General features: G+C 40.6%; 1 protein-coding gene across 2 annotated transcripts in view; it reads right to left on the reverse strand.

Annotated features, from left to right (window-relative positions):
* Positions 1 to 22,848, reverse strand: part of SPTLC3 (serine palmitoyltransferase long chain base subunit 3) — a 136,534-nt gene that overhangs the window by 63,555 nt on the left and 50,131 nt on the right. For both annotated transcript variants that reach the window (XM_077115156.1, XM_077115159.1), the window contains exons 5-6: positions 18,240 to 18,364; positions 16,173 to 16,266 (exon numbers count right to left, since the gene is read on the reverse strand). In XM_077115156.1, coding sequence (XP_076971271.1) covers positions 16,173 to 16,266; positions 18,240 to 18,364 — 219 coding nt within the window. The remainder of the gene's footprint in view (positions 1 to 16,172; positions 16,267 to 18,239; positions 18,365 to 22,848) is intronic.

Consider the following 22,848-nt stretch of genomic DNA (forward strand, 5'->3'; position numbering starts at 1 on the left):
GAATGGAGACATTTTGGTGAAATTTTGGTGAAACTTCCCAAAACACCCAGTGTCCGCACACCACGATCCTCCAGCAAAGGGAAAACCAATCAGGAGTTCTCCCCTGGCAGAGTACGAACTCATGGACTCACAGAGGCCAGACGGGGAATAATCCATGATGACTTCACTGAACATGGATTTTGGATTTACCTTAGTGTCCGGTTGTTTCCTATCTGGTTTTAGGGTTTTGCACTCTAAGGCATAGCTATGGCTTACAGACCTGCAGGTTTCAGAGGCCTGTGGCTTGTGTTCCGCAGGCTGTGTGGGATTCTACTGTGTCAGCTAGCCCAATGCTAACAAATGCAAGGGATTCTTACATACTAGTGATTTTATTAAGGCGCCTACACTCGCATTGTATTCATCCTCCCAACACCCTAGAGAAGTAGGAAAGAACTGTCAGGTGTTTGTGTGTTTGAGATGAGCCAGCTAATGCTGGAAGGGTTGCAAAACAGCAGCAATGGTTTCTTCTTGTATTGTAAGAAAATTCTGAGACACAGAAACTAAAAGGAAAGAACACATCTGATGCTGCCAAGGCGCTCATACCTAGCACTATTATCCTATGTTGTTATAAAGTTATAATGACGTACCGTGCTCATGCAAATGTGAGCATAAATAACCTCACCACAAATGTGACCACACTGAGCGTGACTCGCAAAGGCGGTTTCCTTTGGCCTATGAAAGGCCTGAGAGGAGTAAGCTGGAGTGGCAGTGGATGAACACACTGAGCTATCAAATTTAAAGTGTGGTGGCTGCTGGAGCAAAGCACTTCTGTCTTTCATAAGTATGGCTAGGGGGATTATTGGTGTACTCGGTACCTGGAATAATCCAACTGCTTACCTGAAGTATAATCAGACTCAGGCACCAAATATACTTGGAGAGCTTGACTTGTGCCTGTTCTTAAAAGGAAAGACTTGATAATATGAGTGAGCCTTCTGGATCTGGGAATGTCCCAGGTTTGGTCCTACGAGAAGAGGAAACAGGAAACTGGTTTCGTTTCAGCAGAGCAGGTTGGGCATGGTTCAAATTATGTTCACCCAAAGAAAAGAATCAGACATCTGGCTTCACTCTTGTTTTACTCGACCGTGACAACACTGCTCCCATCTGCCATGACTTCTTCCTCTTCTCTTGTGAAATGGCACCTTTGGTACACACACACCCTCCTTGGGATCCAGGAACCAGTGTTTGGGGCTGGCAAGGCAGCCTCCACTTTCCACATGTTCTTTTCTTTCTTCTTTGTCATTCAAGGGTCCATAAAACCTACCTCCAGCTGCATTTGGAGACACCTTTTGTTTCCTTACTCCACAGTCCACTTGCCAAATATATTTTCATGACTGAACGTATAGGAACTCCACAGATATTTCTTAAGTGGTGGGATGGGTGGATGATGAATGAATGCTATTTTTTTTATTGTTTCAAATTCCTTGCTCACCATCTTTATCGCCACTCCTTTTGTTCCTTTTCAGATACTCAGTTTCGTCCTTCAAGAGTCATCCAAATGTAAACTGTTAAGCAATAGGTACTTAAATATCTGTGAATGATAATTCTTACTTTTAAGATGGGGAAGGGGTGCCCCCTTACTTAGCCTTTGGGGGAAAACATAATGGCCAACTTTGGCAATAAAAGCAAATATTTATCTCAAAGTCACATTTATGGTCTTTTTCAGAATGCAAAATGATTTCGGAATGTAAGGAATTTCTTTGGATTGAGTTCCCTGGAGGTTTGTCACTAACTTATCTATGCTCCTAAATTATGAAACTTGAATAATGTGGGCTACAGAATAATTTCTCTTGGTATAAATAATTAACAAACTTAAAAAATGCCCTGAATTCACTCAGGGCATTTCTGGTGCATTTTAAGTTTGCTGCTTTTAAGCAGTTTGGGCACATGTTTTTTCGTTCAGGTTTTCTGGGTGGTTCTTTAAATATGCAGGCAGGCCTTTGGTAGATCAAAGAAGCAAGGTGATCTTGGAAGAGTACAAAAGGCGGTTGGGGAGCAAGGGTGATGGGCAGGGTCTGCTTCCCCTGGGGGTAAAACAACCTCTGACTTTGGAAACATGAGAAGAGTGTGGTCCTGCCACCCCCACACCAATTGTATGTGTTGGGGAACTACTCCCAGTGCCTTAGAATGTGAACTTATTTAGAAATAGGGTTATTTCACATGGAATTAGTTAAGTTAAAATGAGACCGGATAGGGTCAGGGGGGGGCCCTAATCCTATATGACCAGTGTCCTTATAAAAAGAGAAAATTTGAACACAGACCGAAACCGACACAAGACAGGGGACTCCATGTAATGACGGAGGCAGAGATTGCAGCCCAGGGATTGCCAGGCAACCACAAGAAGCTGGGAAGAGACAAGGAAGGCGTCTTCCCCACAGATTCTGGACTGCTGGTCTCCATTGACTGTGAGACAATGAATTTCTGCTGTTTTAAGCCACCTATATTATGGTCCTTTTTTATGGCAACCCTAGGAAACTGAGGCAACTAGGGAAGGGCAGAGTCTGGTGCTTTCAGGCTCGGGACAGGACTTTCATCCAGTGCTGAAGCAGGTGCCTGAGGAACTAGACAAGCGATGCGATTCAGGAACACTGTAGAGACCCAGTGGTCAGCACGGGGATCCTGCAGCCAGGACAGTGTTGCAGAAGGACAACTGAAGTCAGTGCTAACTGCGTTCCCCTAACCCAAACTGCCCTGGCTGGGGCAACTTCCAGGGCGGGTGGAGGAGACTAAGTATTGTGTGCATCCCTAACCATCCAGGGGCAGCAGGGGGTGGGAAAGCCTGGGAAAGGAGGCAAACGTGCATGGTGATTACAAATGGGGCCTCTGGAACCAGAATTCCTAGGTAGAAATCTCAGCTCTGCCTCTTACCAGCTGTGTGCCTCTAGGCAAGTCACTTTACCACCCTGTGCCTCTGTTTCTTCACATGAATAAAGGGGGTGGTGATAGCATGTGCCTTCTTGTATAGTTGTGAGGCTAAAATGATTTTGTGCATGTAAAGCACTCATGACAGCAAGTGCTTGAAACTGTTAGTTATCATTAAAAAAGGTGAATGCAATCATTGTGCTTATGAAACAACCTAGTTCAGAAGCCCATGTCACACCTTGAGACCTAAAAGGTCATGGCTTGTAAAGTTGTTCCACCGATGTTCATAGGTTTGACTTCCACTCCAATGGCACCTACAAGCCCTCATCCTGCAGATGAGGTGGGGCTCAGAGTTTTCAAACACTGGACTCTTTGTTCTTCCTTCTCTTGGCTGTTCATTGCCTCCAGGCAGACTCTTAGTTATTGCTCACCACTTTCCTTTCTTTTCTTTTTTTTTTTTTTTTAAATAAACCACCCTGAATTCTTGGCCTCCCCAGCCCTCTGACCTCCTAGATGAAGAGACTGCTCCTCTTTTTCAACACGACCTCAGAAGGCCTTTGTGACTCATTGGAGATGTGAGCGTGCCTAAAGCTGGCTCCTGTAAAAGCTGTCCAGAGCCAGCAACATCCCCAATCCCCTGGAGCTTCTCAGAAATGCAGAGACTCAGGCCTTACCCCAGACCCGCTGGATCAGAATCTGCATTTTAACAAGACCCCAGGTGACTCTGCCCATTGCAGTTTGAGAAACATTGCTCTAGAGTTTAGATCAGATGTAATTATCCACAAACTGGGCAGATTCTAGGAGAAAATAACTTAGTCCTGATTCCTCTAAATCCCTAATAGAAGGTGTCCACCTTTCCAGAGAGTTAAAACTTATTCAGAGTTAGAGGCCTAGGGGATTGGGGCAGATTCCCAGGGTGTTAACACACTCAGGCAGCTCCAGAAGATGTGTTTCCAAAGGTCTTTACTTAAAAATGCACCAGAATCACGGTAGAGAAAAATCTTGTTAGTCCTGGGTTGGAGCTAAATCCATAGCTTAGGCTGTGAAATGTGCTGGAGAGTCTGTTTTGTGTCACCCAACGAGTCCCCAAAACAACCCAAGGATTTGCCACCTATCTCACTGGAGCTGCCCAAGGTAGAAAATGTAAGGAGATATTCTTGGCACGTGGGTCCCACAGCTGGGTCCTATGGCTCGGTGCAGCTGGCCTTAATTAGTGGTTGAAGCGTGGTAGCAAATCCTGTACACTCCCTGCTTCTATCCCTTAGCCCTGCACTGTATTGCAAACATTGGCAATTCTTTGTGCAGGAGTTTTGTGCTGGCTGTGGGAGCACACTCGGCTTGAATGGAGGGCAGCCTTCAGCCACTGCCCTGGATAACTACCCCAGCTCCCTCGCACCCTGGGGGGAATAACATTGAGGCGTGTTGACACTGGCTGGCAGAATTTCCCAGAGAGACTGAGCTCCAGCTGCCCACAGTGGAAACCTGCTTGACAGCACACACTTTCTTGGCTGCCTTCCTTTCCCTTTTCATCCCCTGCTCATCTACGGGCACTTCCTGCGATCACTTTCTAAATAAGTAACTGGTGCTCAAGTCCTGACCCAAAGTCTGCCCCTGGGAGAAACAAACCAAGAACAACAGACTTGGGTTCAATTTTGACTCCTACCATCTATTACCTGTATCGACTCATTTTGAGGATCAGTTTTCTTTTTAATGAAATGGGATGATGAAGATAACTATGTATTCAGGTGGGTGTTAAAATTAAATGAATAATTATGTAAAGGCTTTAATGTTGTGCCTGGCACCAAATAAATGCTGAGTAAGTGATGGTTATCATCTCACTTATTGTCCACATTTGCTAACCAGGCAGACCTAATCCATGGAAACAAATGTGCCCAGTTTTGAATTTAGCTATAAGTGTCGTTTACTTTTTCCTTAGGCAGTGATTTGTGCATGTTCTGATTTCATTTCCTTTCAGAATTTCCCTTCTGTTTATTCATCTCTGTTCCTCATTCTAATTTTGTAGAAAATAGAGAGGGAGAAATGATGACTAATTTGATGCTAGCAGCTCCAGCCTAGTCACACAGGATTCAAAGTTTATTATTTTGGTATGAGTAGATTTAACTATACCTTGGGTATATTTTTTTCCCATTCAGAGCCCAAAATCAAAGGGACCAGAATTGTGATTAATTTGTAGTTGCCCTAAATAACAAAGGGTATACATTAGCACATAAAAAAAGAACCTCCTGTCTTCCAACAGTCAGGGGAAGGAATATCTTGAAGGTGTAAGCAGAGGGCAGGAGGTGGAGAGAATCTAAGGGAGCAGAACAAGTTTAGAGTTGCATGAAATCCTATATTCTCAGGGTTAAAGAGCACTACAGTTTAGGTAATGTCTTAAGAACCTGCTTCACAAGTTATTAGCTGCTATCTGGCAGCCAAGAAAGTGTGTGCTGTCAAGTGTGTCATGTTTCCCACACACACACAGGGAGGCAACGCAACATCTTCTGTAGATCCTTGGACAATCTCTACATTATCATTCCAGTAGGGTTAATACTAAAAGTGTTTGGTATTTCCCTGGGAATACCAGAGCAAGAATGGAGGTTAGCAGCAACTGATGCTATACGTATCACAACTCCTTATTACTCTCTCTCCCCTTTGTATACCTCCTCTTCTCTTCACCTCTCAGGAAATAGTCATTCATTGAAAATAACCCTGCTCTCAAAGATGTCTGTTTTCATGATGGAGTACGATAGCAGGGAGAGTATGCTCATGGTTAAACACTCTATTAAGCATGTTGGTGAGTGGGAACGAGGGCATTGCGTATCTAAGAATGAAAGTATATTCGTCCTACTGCTGCTGTAAGAGATGACCACATTTATTATCTTACAACTCTGGAGGTTCAAAGAACAAAATGGGTTCCACTGGGTTAAAATCAAGGTATTGGTTGGAAACTTGGGAGCTTCTTTCTGGAAGCTCTAGGGGAGAAGCCATTCTCTTGACTTTTCCAGCTTCTAGAGGCTGCCAGCATTCCCTGGCTTCAAAGACAATAATGACAGGTCAAGCCATTCTCACATTACATCATTCTGACACTCTCTCCGGCTTCCCTCTTCAACATTTAAAGGACCTTTGTGATTACATTGGATCAATGCAGATAATCTCTTTGTTTTAAAGTCAGTTGAGTAGCAACCTTAATTCCATCTGCAAATTTAAGTCCCCTTTGCCACGTAACATAGCACATTCACAGGTTCTAGGGATTAGGACACAGACATCTTTGGGGGCGGGGTGTTGCCACAGACAGCGAAAGAACAATAGTAGCTCATGCATGATTGTTCTGGTTTGCTAGCTGCCCGAATGCAATATACCAGAAACAGAATGGCTTTTATATGGGGGAGTTTAATAAGTTGCTAGTTTACAGTTCTAAGGCTGAGAAAATGTCCCAATTAAAGCAAGTCTATAGAAATGCCCAATCTAAGGCACCTTGGTTCAGGAAGGTCGATGACATTCAACATTTCTCTCTCAGCTGGAAGGGCACATGGCAAACATGGCAGCATCTGCTGGCTTTCTCGTGGCTCTACCAAAAGGGACTCTCCAAAATGTTTCCTCTTTTAAAGAATTAATGGTTGGAGTCACAACTCCATGGAAACTATCTGATCAAAAGTTACCACCCATAATTGGGTGGGTCGTATCTCCATGGGAACAATCAAGATGCTCCCAGCCAGCGATATTGAATGAGGATTAAAGGACATGGCTTTTCTGGGGTCTAACAAATTCAAACCAGCACAAAGATAGAATTTTATGGATGAAATGATAGACTTCTGACCCTAGCTGCACACACAATTCTCATTTAGGAAGGGCAGCATTTCTACAGACGGTTTCAGGTTTCATCATTTAGTAAGTATGCAACCTTGGGCAAATGGCTCGATGTCTCTACACCTGAATCGCCTACTCCGAAAACTTACATCTATCTCATGGGATGGGCATTAAGGTTAAATAAGTAAGTTAGAGAAGGCTGTTAGTACAGCATCAGGCACAGGGTAAACTCTCAATAAGTGCTAGTTGCTGGTATTAAATAACCCCAGTTACTTTATTGTAAAGAAAAGGTAATAACTATCTCTTTTCCAGGAGTATAAAGGGGAGGCATGAAGAATATGTTAATGAATGTTTTAAGAGCTTTGTAAAATTGGAAGATAAAAGTGACCCTCTTAAATTATAACTTCAGCAAAGAATTTAAAATCTAAACCAAAATTTTACTTGGAAATAATTTCAAACCTTACTGAAAAATTGCAAGAAAGAGAAAACGACAAAAGACATCCATATACTCTTTGCCTGGACTCACCTATTGTTATTACTTTACCCCATTTGCTTTATCATTTTCTCTGTCTCCTTCTCTATCTCTATCCCCTTGCATCTATTTATCTTTATCTATGTTTCTGTACATGAAGGTACATGATATTTTTACCTGAAATGAGGCTAAGCTGCATATATCATGGACTTTACCCTTAAATATGTAAATATGTCTTCTCTAAGAATAGGGGCATTCTCTGACACAGCTACAGCAGGGATTAGCAAATATCTACTGTAAGGGGCAGATGGTAATATTTTAGTCTTTATGGGTACATGAGGTCTCTGTTGCATATTCTTCTTTGCTCTTCTCCTTACTGACATGCTTGGAGACAACAATGCCTTTTCCTTTTTGTATAATGGTACCCCATGATTAGAATCAGCATTCTGATCTCAATGCTATATAAGTGATGTTGAGTCCTTCTCAGGGTGTCACATCTGAAGGCACACAGTGTCCTTCTGCCCCTGACCGCTGATATCAGTTTTGAGTAACTCTCAAGATGCTGTTTGATTTCTCCTTGGTATAGTAACCATTTTCCCCCTCCGGTGCCATGTCACTGGAATGTTTTACTGAGAATCGGAATCTGAAGAAGATACCAAATGGCTGCACTGCGTGGTGAGGGCTGGACCAGGAGAAGCAGTTAAACTGCTCTATGTCCCTGAAGCAATTGCTGAGCTGTCAGAAGTACTGGAAAGATTCAATCTGTGGTTGGATTGCCTCAATTTACTTGAATACTTGAAATGAAATTGCTTTGCAGGGCTCTGCTTAGAAATTTCCCCTACTGAATGACTTCTGATAAATCATTTTTATTTTATATCTCTATTTGAATAAAAATACGGGAAGAGTCTACATTGATGTGTTGATGTTGTGGGCATCCATTCTACAGATCCATGGATGAAGGTAGTGTTTCTGTTAACCGTTTGTGGAACTGGAGCTGGGTGATGTTTGCCCTTCTCTTCCTATTTCAGCTTCAGTCAATGGGGAAAGAATCACTGCAGGACACCTTCCGTCTCCCACAACCACCAAAGAAAGGAGATACTGGTGTGATGGTCAGAGCCTGACATGCCTTGGGTCATAGTGTACAAGTGGGCTGGAGAACTGTGTCTTAAGCAGCATTAGCCAAATCCTGTTTCACTTTCTGGCCCATGGCTTGCAGCCTTTCACATTTCCTGTATGAATGCAGTCTAAGAAGGACATCCCCATATCCTCCAACTTCTCTCATTTTGGCTTCTTTGTCAGTAATTTGGTGGGTAAGAGAGTTGGGTAAAAGGACTCAGGGTCTGCTCCACAGAGCCATCTGTGCTGGTTTGAAAGGATATATGGACCCCAGAAAAGCATGTTATAATCAAAATCCTATTTCATAAAGGTAGAATAATCCCTATTCAATACTGTATGTTTGAAACTGTAATCAGATCATCTCCCTGGATGATGTGATTTAGTCAAGACTGATTGTTAAACTGGATTAGGTGATGACATGTCTCCACCCATTTGGGTGGGTCTTGATAAGTTTCTGGAGTCCTATAAAAGAGGAAACATTTTGGAAAAAGAAGGAGATTCAGAGAGAGCAGAGAAGGACGACACAGCCATGAGAAGCAGAGAGCCCACAAGCCAGTGACCTTTGGAGATGAAGAAGGAAAATGCCTCCTGGGAAGCTTCATGAAACAGGAAGCCAGGAGAGAAAGTAGACTTGCTTGCCATGTGACCTTCCAGCTGAGAGAGAAACTGTGACTGTGTTTGCCATGTGCCTTTCCAGATGAGAGAGAAACCCTGAATGTCATTGGTGTTCTTGAACAAAGGTATCTTTCCCTGGATGCCTTTGACTGGACATTTCTATAGACTTGTTTTAATTGGACATTTTCTCAGCCTTAGAACTGTAAACTAGCAACTGATTAAATTCCCCTTTTATTAAAAGCCATTCTGATTCTGGTATATTGCATTATGACAGCTAACAAACTAGAACACCATCCATTTAGATTTAAGGGAGTCCACACTTGGGTGTCCACCTTGTGCCCTAGCAATAGTGACCAGAGAAGCTACATTAGTTAAATGCTGTCACACAGCAAATTATCCTAAAACTTAGAGGCTTAAACAACATTTATCATTTCAAGATTCCATAGGTCAGGAACTTTGAGCCTTACAGTAGGCTGATTCTAGCTCAGGAAACATGGGTGGCTGCTGCCAGTATTTCAGCTGGAGCTGCAGTCATCTCAAGGCTGGACTGAAGCCAGAGAATCACTCGAGATGGTTAACTCATATGGTTCTTGGCCCTTAGTCCCTTGCCATGAGGGCCTCTCCCCAGTCTGCTGAAGTATTCTCACAAATGATCTGAGAGTGAGAGGTGGAAGCCTTAGTCTTTAAAACCTAGTCTTAGAAGTGACATATCACTTCTATCTGTCTATCTGTCTGTCTGTCTGTCCATCCATCAGTCCATCCATCCAACCATCCATCCATCCATCCATCCATCCATCCATCCATCCACCCATATGAAGCTGAACTGCCCAGGCACCTTTCTTGAAGTTCATCTGTATTAGCAGTTCTCCATTATCTGGCCAAAGCCTTACTTACCAGGCTGTTCTCTGGGAGTCCAGCCCCACACTCAGTCCACACTACACTTTTTGCTTCTCTTTTCACACTCCAGATTATTCCTTCTGCTTGAAATATCCTTTCTCTCATCCTCAACTAGAATTTTCTCAGTCCTTCAAAGTATACTGCAAATACCACACGTTTCATGCAATCCCCAACGTGAAATGACTTCTGTATTCTTCTGAGTCCCCATAATGTTTTCTACTATCCCTTAGGGACATCGTTGCTGGCAATGATGAGGATAATCAATAATAATAACAATAATAATAGTACAAGTCATTCAGGAATTAACATTTCCAGAAACTTTATCTAACTCTGCACACATATTTGGATCAGCTATTATAAATATCCCTATTTTTTAAATAAGTAAAGTGACAGTTAAGAAATTTAAGTTATTTTCCTAGGAATTGAAGCTGGAAAGTTGTGGAACAGGGACGTAGATGCTTGCCTTCAAGCCTGTATATTTTTTAATACGAAATCAATGGCTTTAATTTTTTTGCATGGGCAGGCACTGGGAATTGAACCCAGGTCTCTGGCATGGCAGGCGAGAATTCTGCTTGCTGAGTCACCGTCGCACCACCCAATGGTTTTAATTTTATAAATGCTATATGATAAAAATATTTCAGGTAAAATTTACTTACTGGGAAACATACACCTCTTAAGTGTACAATTCAATGAGTTAAAAAAGTAACCATCATCCTAATTAAGATATCAAACAATTCCAATTACCTTTGTCAAAACCATAGCAGGGGTTGTTGTGATTTCTATCACTATGTACTTATAAAGACCTGTTCTGTGCCCCAGCATATGCTCTATCCAGAAAATGTTCCGTGAGCACTAGAAGAGAATGTATATCTTGGTGTTTGGGTGTCTGTTAGGTCTGATTCTTTTATCAAATTGTTTAAATTCTCTTGTTTCCTTGTTGATCTTCTGTCTGGTTGTTCTATCCGTAGAGGAGAGTGGTGTATTGAAGTCTCCTACTAACATCTATCGCTCCCTTCAGTTTTGTCAATGTCTGTCTCATGCACTTTGGAGCTCCTTGATTGGGAGCATAGATTTTTTTTTTTTCATTTTTTTTACATGGGCAGGCACCGGGAATCGAACCTGGGTCCTTGGGCATGGCAGGCAAGCACTCTTACCTGCTGAGCCACCGTGGCCTGCCCCGGGAGCATAGATATTTTTGATTGTTATATCTTCTTGGTTAATTGTCCCTTATACACATATATAGTGTCCTTCTTTGTCTCTTAAAATGTCTTTACATTTAAGTTCTATTTTGTCTGATATTAGTATAGCTACTGCTGCTTTCTTCTGGTTACAGCTTGAATGGAACATCTTTTTCCATCCTTTCAGTTTCAATCTATTTGTATCCTTGTGTCTAAGATGAGTCTCTTGTAAGCAGCCTACAGACAGATTATATTTCTTAATCCATTCTTCCAATCTGTATCTTTTAATTTGTAGGTTTAGTCCGTTAACATTCAAAGTTATTACTGTAAAGGCACTTCTTGAATCCACCATCTTATCCTTTGGATTTTATTTGTCAGATCTATATGTTCTTTTCCCTGTTTCTCTTTTTACCCTTTAGGTTACCCTTACTGGTACTCTTAAATTCAATGCCCTCCTCCAGACCTCCCTCTCCAGTTTTTTTTTCAGCTGGCAGAATTCCCTTTAGTATTTCTTGTAGGGCTGGTCTCTTGTTGATATATTCTCTCAGTCTTTGTTTGCCTGTGAAAATCCCTCAGTCTTGAAGGATAATTTGGCTGGGTACAGAATTCTTGGCTGGAAGTCTTTGTCTTTCAGGATCTTAATATATCATAACACTCCCTTCTCACCTCCATTGTGTCAGTTGAGTGTCTGAACTCAGTCTATGTGGTTTCCCTTGTACGTAGTAGATTGTTTTTTTCTTGCAGCTTTCAGGAGTTTCTGCTTTTCTTCAACATTAGTGTGCATCTTGGGGAAGGCCTGTTTGGATTTGTTCTATCTGGAGTTTATTGAGCTTCTTTGACTTGAATATTTAGGTTCTTTATAAGAGTTTGGAAGTTTTCCTCCATTATATTTGCAACTACTCTTCCTAGCCCTTTACTCTTCTCTTCTCTTTTTGGTACACCAATGATTCTTCTATTTGTGTACTTTGTTTTGTCCATGAGTTCCCCGAGAACCAATTCAAAATTTTCCATCTTTTTTGTCATTTGCGCTTTTGTGTATTCAAAATCAGTTGTCCTGTCCTTTAGTTCATGTATTCTTTCTTCTGCCTCTTCAAATCTGCTGTGGTGTGTCTCAAGTCTATTTTTGATTTGGTCTACAGCATCTTTAATCTCTGTGAGAGCTGCTATTTTTCTATTTCTTCTTTCAAATTCCTCTTTTATGTTCTCATGTCTTCTTGATCTTCCTTATGTCCTTAACCATCCCACTGATTTTATTTAGTAGAGTTATATGAACATCTTTGATTAATTGTTCCTAAGTCTGTGTCTCCTCTGGTATTTTAGCTTGGTCATTAGATTGGGCTGTATCTGTCTGCATTTTTATGTGCTTAGTGATCTTCTGTTGTCTTCATGGCATGTAAATATCTTGATAGAGTTACTTTGGATGTTGATTTCCTTCAGTAGTCTAAACTTTTGTATTTGTGGGCGGGTATGGAGCAGGATGTGGAGCACAGGGCAGGGCACAACAGTGCAGTAATGGGTTGCAGTGCAGGTATACGCATGGGTCGGGGGCTCTATGCTGGTGTCTGTAAGTGTGGGGTGTGAGTCACGGGGTTGTGGAGGTGTGGTGCAGGGGCCATGGGGGTAAGGTGCTGCTTAGGCAGGCCTTGGAGCACAGGGGCAGGGTGCGGTGTGAGGGACATTGAGGTAGGGTGTGGCAGGACATGGATGGGGTGCTGAGCAGCTGTGCTGAGGCAGGATGCAAGTCGGCACGTGAAGCAAGTGGGTTGTGGGTGTCTGAGTGTGGGGTATAGGGCACAGAAGTTAGGGCACAGGGACATTGGGGCATGGGTGTGTCCTTGTGCTGGGGGAGGGGTCCAGGGGGCTGGGATGCAGATGGGCGAGTATGTAGGGGTAGAGCAGGAGTGAACTCGACCTATCCTATTCTGCCATCTTCCTGGAAGTACATTTCTATCACTACAGATTAATTTTTGTCTGCTATTTAATTTGCTATATATGGGCTCATACAGTATATACAATTTGTGTCTGTTTTATCTTATTAAAAATAATGTTTCTTGAGATTCATCCATATTGTATTTATCAGTACTTTGTTCTTTTTTCATTGCAGCATAATATTCCATTTTATGAACATGCCACATTTTTTTTCCATTCTCCTGTTGATGGACACTTGGGTTGTTTCCAGTTTGTTTTGGCTATTATGAATAAAGGTGCTATGAGAATTATGTTACAAATATTTTTGTGGACATATGTGTTCATTTCTCTTGGTTAAATAACAAGGTATGAAATTGCTGGGTCATAGTATAGGTATATGTTTAGCCTTATTAGACTTTGACAAAGAGTTTTTCAAAGAAGTTTGACCATTTTACACCACCAGTGTGCTGGTTTGAATCTGTTATGTACCTCAGAAAAGCCTATGTTCTTTTAATCCAGTCTCTCGGGTGCAGAACTATTGTGGGTAGGACCTTTTGCTTAGGCTGTTTCCATGGAGATGTGACACACCCAATTCAAGGTGGGTCTTGATCCTTTACTGGAGTCCTTTGTGAGAGGATAAAAGTAAAAGCCCAGAGAACTTAGAGAGAAATGCCCAGAGACATTTGGAGATAGCCATTGAAACCAGAACCAGGAGAGAAGAACTAGCAAATGTCACCATGTGCCTTCCCATGTGACAGAGGAATGCAGGATGTCAGCAACCGCAAAGAAGTTATCTTCCTCTTGATACCTTAATTTGGACATTTGCATGACCTTTGAACTGTAAATTTGTAACCTAATAAAACCCCATTGAAAAAAAACAATTCTGGTACATTGCATTCCAGCAGCTTTAGCAAACCAAAACAACCAGCAATGGGTAAGGGTTCTAGTTGTTTCATAGTCTCACCAATATTTGTTATCTTTTTTTCTATTTTGCCTTTTCTAGTGGTTGTGAAAAAGTACCATGGCCAAAGTCTGTATCTTAACCACTGCCTGATACCATTTGGATCTTTTTCACTCTAATCCATGATATAGTAACTTGCATACACATCTGTCTCCCTTACTGGTTTGCAAGCTCTCCTTTTTATTTTTTTATTTTTAAAAAGATACCAGTACTCCATACTTGGAATAAACGCTTGATAAATTGTGGTTTAGAATAATTTCTCTGCATTTTTGAAAACTTTTGCCAACTTTTTAGGTATAAAAGAATTCTAACTATGGTGAAGGAAAGAGTGAGGATGGTTAATATGGCTGTGTGTTTCTGTCAGGGCGCACTGGCAAGATCCAGGGACAGTCTAGAATAAAGGGGGTTAGGAAGCAAGATATATCCCTTGCTGTGCATACAGAATCATATGGAAGCTCTGAAAAAATGCCGATACCTGGGATCCACCTCTAGATATTTGGATTCAGTTGGTTTAGAGTTTGGCCCAGTCATTGATCTTTCAGAGACATTCTCTAGAGGCCTCTTTTGTGCAGCTAGGGTCCTGGACCATTGTTCTTGGCAGGTGGAATAACGAAATGAGAGGCTAAAATTGATAATGATCCAGGACATTTGTTCCATGTGGATAACAGACTGAATATATTTGCCTTCGGAAGCAGGATTATGATGTCTAACCATATTCATGGATGTAATTACAGCTGAATAATTGTCAACTAGCCCCTTTATCCTTTCCCAAGTAGACAGAACCTTTGGTCACCTATCACCTCTCAAGCTAAAGAATCAAAAGGCACGACATACTTGTGTTAAAATTTTCTGTGGTCTCTTAATGAGCTCACTTCTTGAACCCCTATCAGATGTCTACTCCAAACATGAATACCCACACATTGCCAAAAGAATACGTGTCTATATGTTACAATCAATGATAAATTTGACAGAACTTGAAGAATTTAACTTGACATATCAAAGACTAAAGCCAAGATTGAGTGTTGGGTGCAAAATTAATAAATGGAGTCAAAGTATTTTGAATTAATTTTGAGCAAGATGTCATAGATGAGCTGTAAATCTGAGGGGTCCTCAGTCTGATTCTCCAGATGGCCTGGCTCTGAACACTACGTTATAATATTCGCCTTCATATAGCTGCTGAAGCTGTTTCAGTAAAGGCATAGCTAGACCTTACCCCACTCAGTAAGAGCACATTTCTCATTAGAACGACTCTGCAAGTTGGAAAGGGGCTTACTTTAGAACACTCCCATGCATTTGCTTCCCTACCCTATGGGACAATTATTCTTTGGTTTCAGATTGCTGAGCAGTATATGGAGCAGATCTGGAGCAATTCTTCCTCAGTTCTCTGTCACACTTCTTCTCCTCACCCCAATCTCCTTGTGGGACAGAGGGGGAGTGCAAGGGAGAGGAAATAGGGAAGGTGGAGGGGAAGGGAAGGCAGGATAGTAATGTGATGGGAAGGAAGAGAGGGAAGGCAAGTGTGTTTGCATGTGCATGTGTGTGTGCATATGTGTGTATGTGTGTATTTGTAGAGAAGGGAGACTTGGATAGCAATAATGAAGAATTAGAATCAGGAAGTTTGAAGTGGGAGTATTCTTACACATCATATAGTTCAACACCCTCATTTTACAGATGAGTAAACTTAATGCAAGACAGAGGAAAGGATTTACACAAAGTGAGACATTGAGTCGGGGCAGAGCTGGACTACAGAACTCAGATGTCCGCCGTCACATTCATCTCTCAATCTGTACTGCCTTGTTGAACCTCTAGAGAAGAATTAGCTTCCTCCTTCCACTTTACCACCCAACCACACAACTCTGAGCCTGAAAGGGCGTTTCAATGGAGCTGAAGAGACGGCATTTGTGGGCTATGTGTGTGTGTGTTGGGGGCGGGGGTTGCAGGGAGGCATTCCATGGGTGGGGATAGTGAAAGGAGGCATTATGCTCAGGAACAAGATCAACTTTTACCTGACTAGAACATAGAATGTCTTCAAACTTTCCTAAGGAGAAAGGGGTGAGTTTTAACACTTCTGATAATTTAATGACAATCCGAAGAGGTGAGTCAGGTCTCCCAATGCCACATTGCAGTACAACTAATAATGATGATGGGAGTGTGTTTGGGTTACATTCAGAAGTCTTGAGGTTTAATGCACTTCGGCCATAGCCATAATTCTGTTTCATTAGGCTAAGATTTGAAAAGCCAGGGCAGAGGCTCATCAGTAATCCTTCCTTTCTTCTAAGAGCAAGTTGGTTGCATGTTGAGTAGATACATTGATACTCACTGTTGTGTTTGAAGGTCCTTATGGTTGCACCTGAGAGTCGGGCCCCAAGGACTAGAGACGCATGGTTCAGCTCATCACTTAAAATGAGGCAGCCCTGTGAAGAAAACAAGCACACAGAACACAAGCCAATAAACAAAAGGGAAGATAATCACAGGAACAGGAAGACACTCCAAGTTGTACAACACAGTTCCTCAAATCATCCTTAGTTCTAAAAGGGTAAGAGTTTAACTTGGTTCCTATATGGACAAAACCCTGTGTAGCAATTACCTGATGAAAATGGAAATTGTTTTAAGGGATTACATCTTTACTGAAACATTGACATCTAGTTACCAGCTGAGACACTCATCCCACAGCTTGGGTGAGCACCAGCTAGAGTCTAAAGGATTGAAGTTTGAGAAGAAAACTGATGGATTTACACACTAGCTGCAGGCCTTCAATCCCAAACTGGATTATTTGGGATGCTTTTGGTATACTACTACTAGAAGACATGGGTCCTGTCTACAGGGCATTTCGGGTTATTTTTCTTCTTCCCAGTCTCCCCTGTATTAACATTCCGTGTCGAGAGATGTATCACTGCTGTATTTTAAAACTTTGGCTTTGGAAATTATGCGTAGTAATTCAGTTTGAGGCAAGTAGAAAAGTGCAGTCTAGTGTGCTTTTGTTTATAAACCATTGTTTGTAAAATTATTTTTATTTTTATTCTTAACATTTTCTAAATTATGAAATGCTTCAGTCATTTTTAAAATGCAGAGAGAAATTATAGTGGGCACTTATTGTCTGTAGCCACTCAGAATCTTTGAATTCTCCCTTAAATTTTGGTAATTTTACACATGATGTGTCTAAACTTTGTGAGGCAGAAGTCAGCAAAATACCTTCACATGCAGATTCCAGACACCGATACAGCACGTGACTAGGTTCCACCAGCCATTCACACTGGTGTGAAAATTGGTTTTCTAAGTGAGCAATGAGACAGCTGTGCACGGACATCAGTCCTTCGGCAAATGTTATGGTGGAAGTGTCCTGTTCTGCTGCCTCAGGTTCATCAATAAACCAAGTATCAATACTTTAAAACCTGTTTCTCCATCTCTATCTTTGTCTATCTATTTCTCTCTCTCTGCATATGTTTTTTTGGTGAAATATTTGAGAGTTAATTGTAAGCCTTATGACATCTCCTAAATCCTCCTTTATCCTTGTATCTTCTAAGGATAAGGACTATCTCCTAGAAAATCACAATGTGATGACAATACCCAAGGAATTTTAGCACACATATAATACTATCATTGTAGTTCAAAGTCCGTTTTCCCCAACTGTCCTATTTCTTTTATGGCTGTTTTCTTTCCTTCCTTCTATTTTTCACAATGTAGAATCCCATCAAAAATCACACATTGCATTTTGTTGTTGAGTTGGATTTCTAGAAAACAAACATCTGATTATTGCTCTTGTTTGTATACAATGAATCAACTCACTCCCGTTTTCTCAAGATGAATTTCAAACACTTTAGCATGATTTATACAGCAAGACTCTTTGTGTTCTGGCCCCTGCATTCATCTCTGCTCTTTTCTTCTTCCACATCTTGTGTCCTAGTTTCTCCAAACCTCTGTGCTTTGTGCACACTATTTCCTGTTACTTGTCTTAACGGAATTCCTGTGTGTGCCCTGTGTCTTGTATTGTATCTAGATATAGCAGATTCTCAATAAGTAATTTATTGAATTACTGAATGAATGAATGACTGAACGACATTGGCAAAATGTAGTGTATAAAGTAAATGCTTAATAAATATTTGTTGGGTACATTGTAAATGGGAACTCAGGAGCCTGGAAAAATTTAATGATTTAGTAAACCATTATCAGAAATGAATTTTGACCCATACCTCGGACTGCACTTCCATACCTAGGAATATCATGATGACGATATTTGCTGGGCTAAGCTGTACATTTATTCAAGAAGCTGGATATTCAATCAGATTTTCCTAAGAAGTAATAGTCATACTTCTATCTAGGGACCTGTTCAGAGTTATAATTCATAGGAATAATAGAGCAGAAGACAATGACGTGAAAAAATTCTCACCTTTCCAACTAGTGCAGGAACATTCATTGCATTAGTTGCGAAGCCCATCCCAAAGACCATAGCTGCTTCTACATTCAGGAACTTAGCCAAAAGGTCCTCTAATTCTTTATGCTTATCCAAAGTACCTATACACGAAAAGATACAGTGGGTGAGTCTTGTCTTTTCAAAAAGTTCAAGATTGACAACTCTAATCCTAGTGTATACTCATCACCAAAAGACATGTATGAGAGTGTTCAGAGAAGGAATAATTGCAATAGCTCTAATCTAGAAACAACCCACATGTTCATCTAGGTTGAATGGGTACATGCCTTATATAAATATACAATGAGGTCCAACACAGCAATGAGAATGAACAAACACTGCAACAACATAGGTGAATCTCACAAATATGATGTTGAGCTGAAGAAGCCAGGCACATAAAAGGGGTATAGAATGTATGAGTCCAATTATTTCAAGCTTCAAAACTAACAAAACTGATCCATTGTTTTAGAAGCCAGGATAGTGGATAATTTTGAGGGGGCACAAGGCGGGGTTTAAGATTCTGGAAATGTTCTGTTTTGGGATATTGGTGCTGATTACACAGGTATATTTGCTTTGTGAAAATCCACTGACCTATACACTTATGATCAATGTACTTTTCTGTATGTATTTTACAATGTAATAAAATTTACAAAAAAATCACAATTTCTTTCTGTCCCCCATCCTCCATCCCACAAGTCATTAATTAAATTATACCCCCTTAGAAGTTCCCCATGCCCAAATTAAAACAGACCCCATGACTTCCATAGATACTAATAAAACAAGTTAGAATTTATTGAACCATTCAAATGTATTAGATACTATGCTAAGTGCATTATTTAGGCTATCCTGTTTAATTTTTTTTAACTTTTTAATCATATACTATGATATATATACATATACTTTAATACCAGAACATAGTTAAAAAAAAAAAGAATTTGCAGCCAATTTAAGTAGACAGAGAACCTTTTATATAACATCATTAAATAGTAACATTCAATGTCCTGAGAGGCAAATGTAAAATATAAGCAGTGTAAGAAGTATAGGGTTTTTGTTTTGTTTTTTTTAATGACAATAAACTTTCAAATAAGAAAAAAAAAAAAAAGCAAAGAAAGAAAAAAGCAATAGTTTTTTCTATTCACAAGTAGTTACAGGACAGATCCCAGAGTTTGTCATGGGCTACCATATGGTCCTCTCATATGTTTCCTTCTAGCTGCTCCAGAATATAGGAAGCTAGAAGGAATAAATATTTTTTTATCATCAAATCAACTTTTTTTCCTTTTTTGTGAAAAAGAACATATATACAAAAAAGCAGTAAATTTCAAAGCACAGCACTGCAATTAGTTGCAGAACAGATTTCAGAGTTTGGCATGGGTTACAATTCCACAATTTTAGTTTTTACTTCTAGCTGCTCTAAGATACTGGAGACTAAAAGAGATATCAATTTGATGATTCAGCAATCATATTCATTTGTTAAATCCTATCTTCTCTATGTAACTCCACCATCACCTTTGATCTTTCTATCCCTCTCTTTAGGGGTGTTTGGCCATTGTAACTTTTCACGTTGGAAGGGTCTGTCAATAATATGTATCCCATTTAATTTTAAGAACTCAATAATGTGGGTATTATCTTATTTAGTTTCAGTTAACATATTTGAGTTTAAGAGCTGAAGCACTGTAAAATATTTTCCACTAAACACAACCATATTATTTTGGTAGGATTATATTTCACATTAACCATTGAATATTTAGATAAAAGAAAAGATATCCTCTTATCTGGTCCAGGGGCCCATCTGGAGGTTGTACATAGAACCTTTGCAGAATCTTATATATTGCCCTAGATATTGTTTAGGATTGGCAGAAATGGTTTCGGTTGGGGTTTGGCAAGTTATGATAGGTAGTAATGTCTAACTGAAGCATGTGTAAGAGTATCCTCCAGAGTAGCCTCTCAACTCTATTTGAGCTCTCACAGCCACTGATCCCTTATTTGTTGCACTTCCTTTCCTCTTTTTCATCAGGATGGCATTGTTGATCCCAATGTGTCAGGGCCAGGCTCATCCCTGGTTGTCATCTCCCACGTAGGGGGGCCGGCAATGATTTCACTTGCAGAGTTGGGCTTAGAGAGAGAAAGGCCACATCTGAGCAACAAAAGAGGTCCTCCAGAGGTGACCCTTAGGCATGCCTATAGGTAGGCTAAGCTTTTCTGCTACATACCTAAGCTTCACAAAAGCAAGCCTCAAGATTAGGGCTTGGTCTATTTATCTGGGTGTCTCATTGTTTGATACAGTATCAGGGGTTTTCCGGTGGTAAAGTTTAATAGTTGCATATTTTTTCTCACATCCTTCAAAGGACTTTGCCAATACATTTTGATTATCTGCTTAATATACTCTGGGATGTATCCAGGCATTACATTAAGTGATACAGAATATTAAGGATAGGCTCTCATTCTTATTCTGGGTGGAGATATTAATTTTGATCTCTTGTTTAAGGTGGCATCTGTCAGGTTTCTCCACTGTAAAGTTGCTATTTCTCCTTTGAAATTAGCAAGTTATTTGTATGGACGTTCTTTGAGAAAATATTGATCTTTTTTTCTATCAAATTTTCACCTACCAGTTTTTGCATCCATTAATGATTTTTGCCTGAATCAGTTATTATTATAACGGATGCCAAATGACCATTTTTCTAACTCCACTTACTCCTTCTTCATTAGTTGGCATTCTACAAGAATGTGGAGCTCTTCATGAATCTGGGCTGCTCTGGGGCAGGACCTATACAATTATATCTGTTTCTTTGTATTATATTTCTACTTAATCTTGCTGCTCTGGACAATACACTTAACAGAAAAATGAACCCGTAGAGAGGTACAATAATTTGCTCCCATGGAAGCTAGGAGCTGTTGCTCAGCTGTCAATCAGAGGAATGTTGTTAACATATTCACAGCTATTATAAACATGATCAACTTAGTTTATACCACTGAGTATGATATCAGAATTTAATTTGAATTGAAAGATTAACTTCTTTATTGTGCTAAAATGGGTGAGACGTTGAACTCGAGAAGGCAATGAGTGGTTAGGTCAAAGTTTTATTTTGTGGTTAATATCCAAGAAGACATTTGGTGGTGAATCTGTCCCTCATAGGATGCCTCTGTCATTTAGCAAATGGCCAGTGGCTTTTTTTTCTCAGCCCAGAATACACTTGTCCCCAAAGTTATGAGAAGCCACATGAAGATAAAGTATTCTAGGAGATTCAATTTTGTTCAAGATTGGCGGGGGAAGTTATAAATTTAAACCGTGATTTAAAACTTTCTGCTATCAAAGATGTATCATGGAGTAGAAAGAGAAACTAAAATTTAAAGATAAAACATGAGTACATAGTCATTTATTATATTCTTTTTGCATAATAAAGACTATGCCAAAGGGAATGGTTTCAAGAACAGGAAGCAAAAGGGCCACTCACCATGGCATGAAAAGACTTGGGTTCTGGCTCTGTCTTTTCTATTAACTAGTTAAGTGGCCTCTGGCTACCTCTCATCACATTTTTTGGAAGGGATTTGAAGAAATACCGTTTTAAGCTTCCCTGATGTTGCAAATGCTCTTTTCCACTCACTCTTTGAAATTAATCTGAAATGTCCTCTTTTCTCTGATGCTTTTCTCAGCCTCCCTAGACGAAATTGGTCTTTTTCTCTTCTGAGGTTGCATAACCTCAACACATTAAGCTGCACTGAAGACGTTCATGGAGCAGTCTTTTCTACTATGGGGAGAGTCTTTGGAGTGCACATACTTGCGTGGACTGTTCATCTTGGCAACCACAGCACCTAGTGCAGTGCTGATACATAGCAGATACTTGTAGAGTTGCATGCTGTCTGTTGATGGAGAATGAAGATAGGGCTGAATCTAGAGTAGGGGCTGGCACAGGGAAGAAGATGAAGAAGCCATGTAATGCCAGGACAGCAAGGCAACGGGCAGTGAGCATTAGCTTGAGAACACTCATTCCAGAAGAAGATCTCCTAACACGGTTGGAGGCATCCAAACTTGGCCAACTTGAAAAGTTTTCTCATGAGCCTTTCCTGCTCAGAGCAGGAGGTGACAACTGTGTCCTGGCCCAGTCACCAGAGGTTCATGAGTGAAACTGTATGATGAATCTTCATGTGGATATCTCCTCTAACCTTGAGCTTTCCAAATCTGCCACTCCAGAGGTTAATCTATAACGGTTACATCACTAAAAGTTCTTAGGATAATACGGAGTGTGTTGTCAAGCAATAGCGAACCAATTAATGAGAGGTGGGTGTGTCTAAGACCATCATGAGAAATTACCCACTATGAGGTCTCTAATATTATCCCTGGCATAATGAGAGTGAAGACAGAGGAAATTCAGGTCTTTAGACCACCAGCTTTCTGGATTTCCTGTGGGCCGGTAGTTAGAGAAGTAATTTTCAAAATATATCAGTATCTGTGGACAGATGTCTCACTGAGTTGTGAGTGGTTTTGCACCTATGGATTTGCATTCATTTGCAGGAAACAACAGTCTCCACTCTCAGCCTCCATTATCTTGAATTTTCCCCTATTTATAAAAACAGATTTATAAACAGATTT

The sequence above is a fragment of the Tamandua tetradactyla genome, chromosome 1 (genome assembly GCF_023851605.1).
Source record: "Tamandua tetradactyla isolate mTamTet1 chromosome 1, mTamTet1.pri, whole genome shotgun sequence".
NCBI lineage: Eukaryota > Metazoa > Chordata > Mammalia > Pilosa > Myrmecophagidae > Tamandua > Tamandua tetradactyla.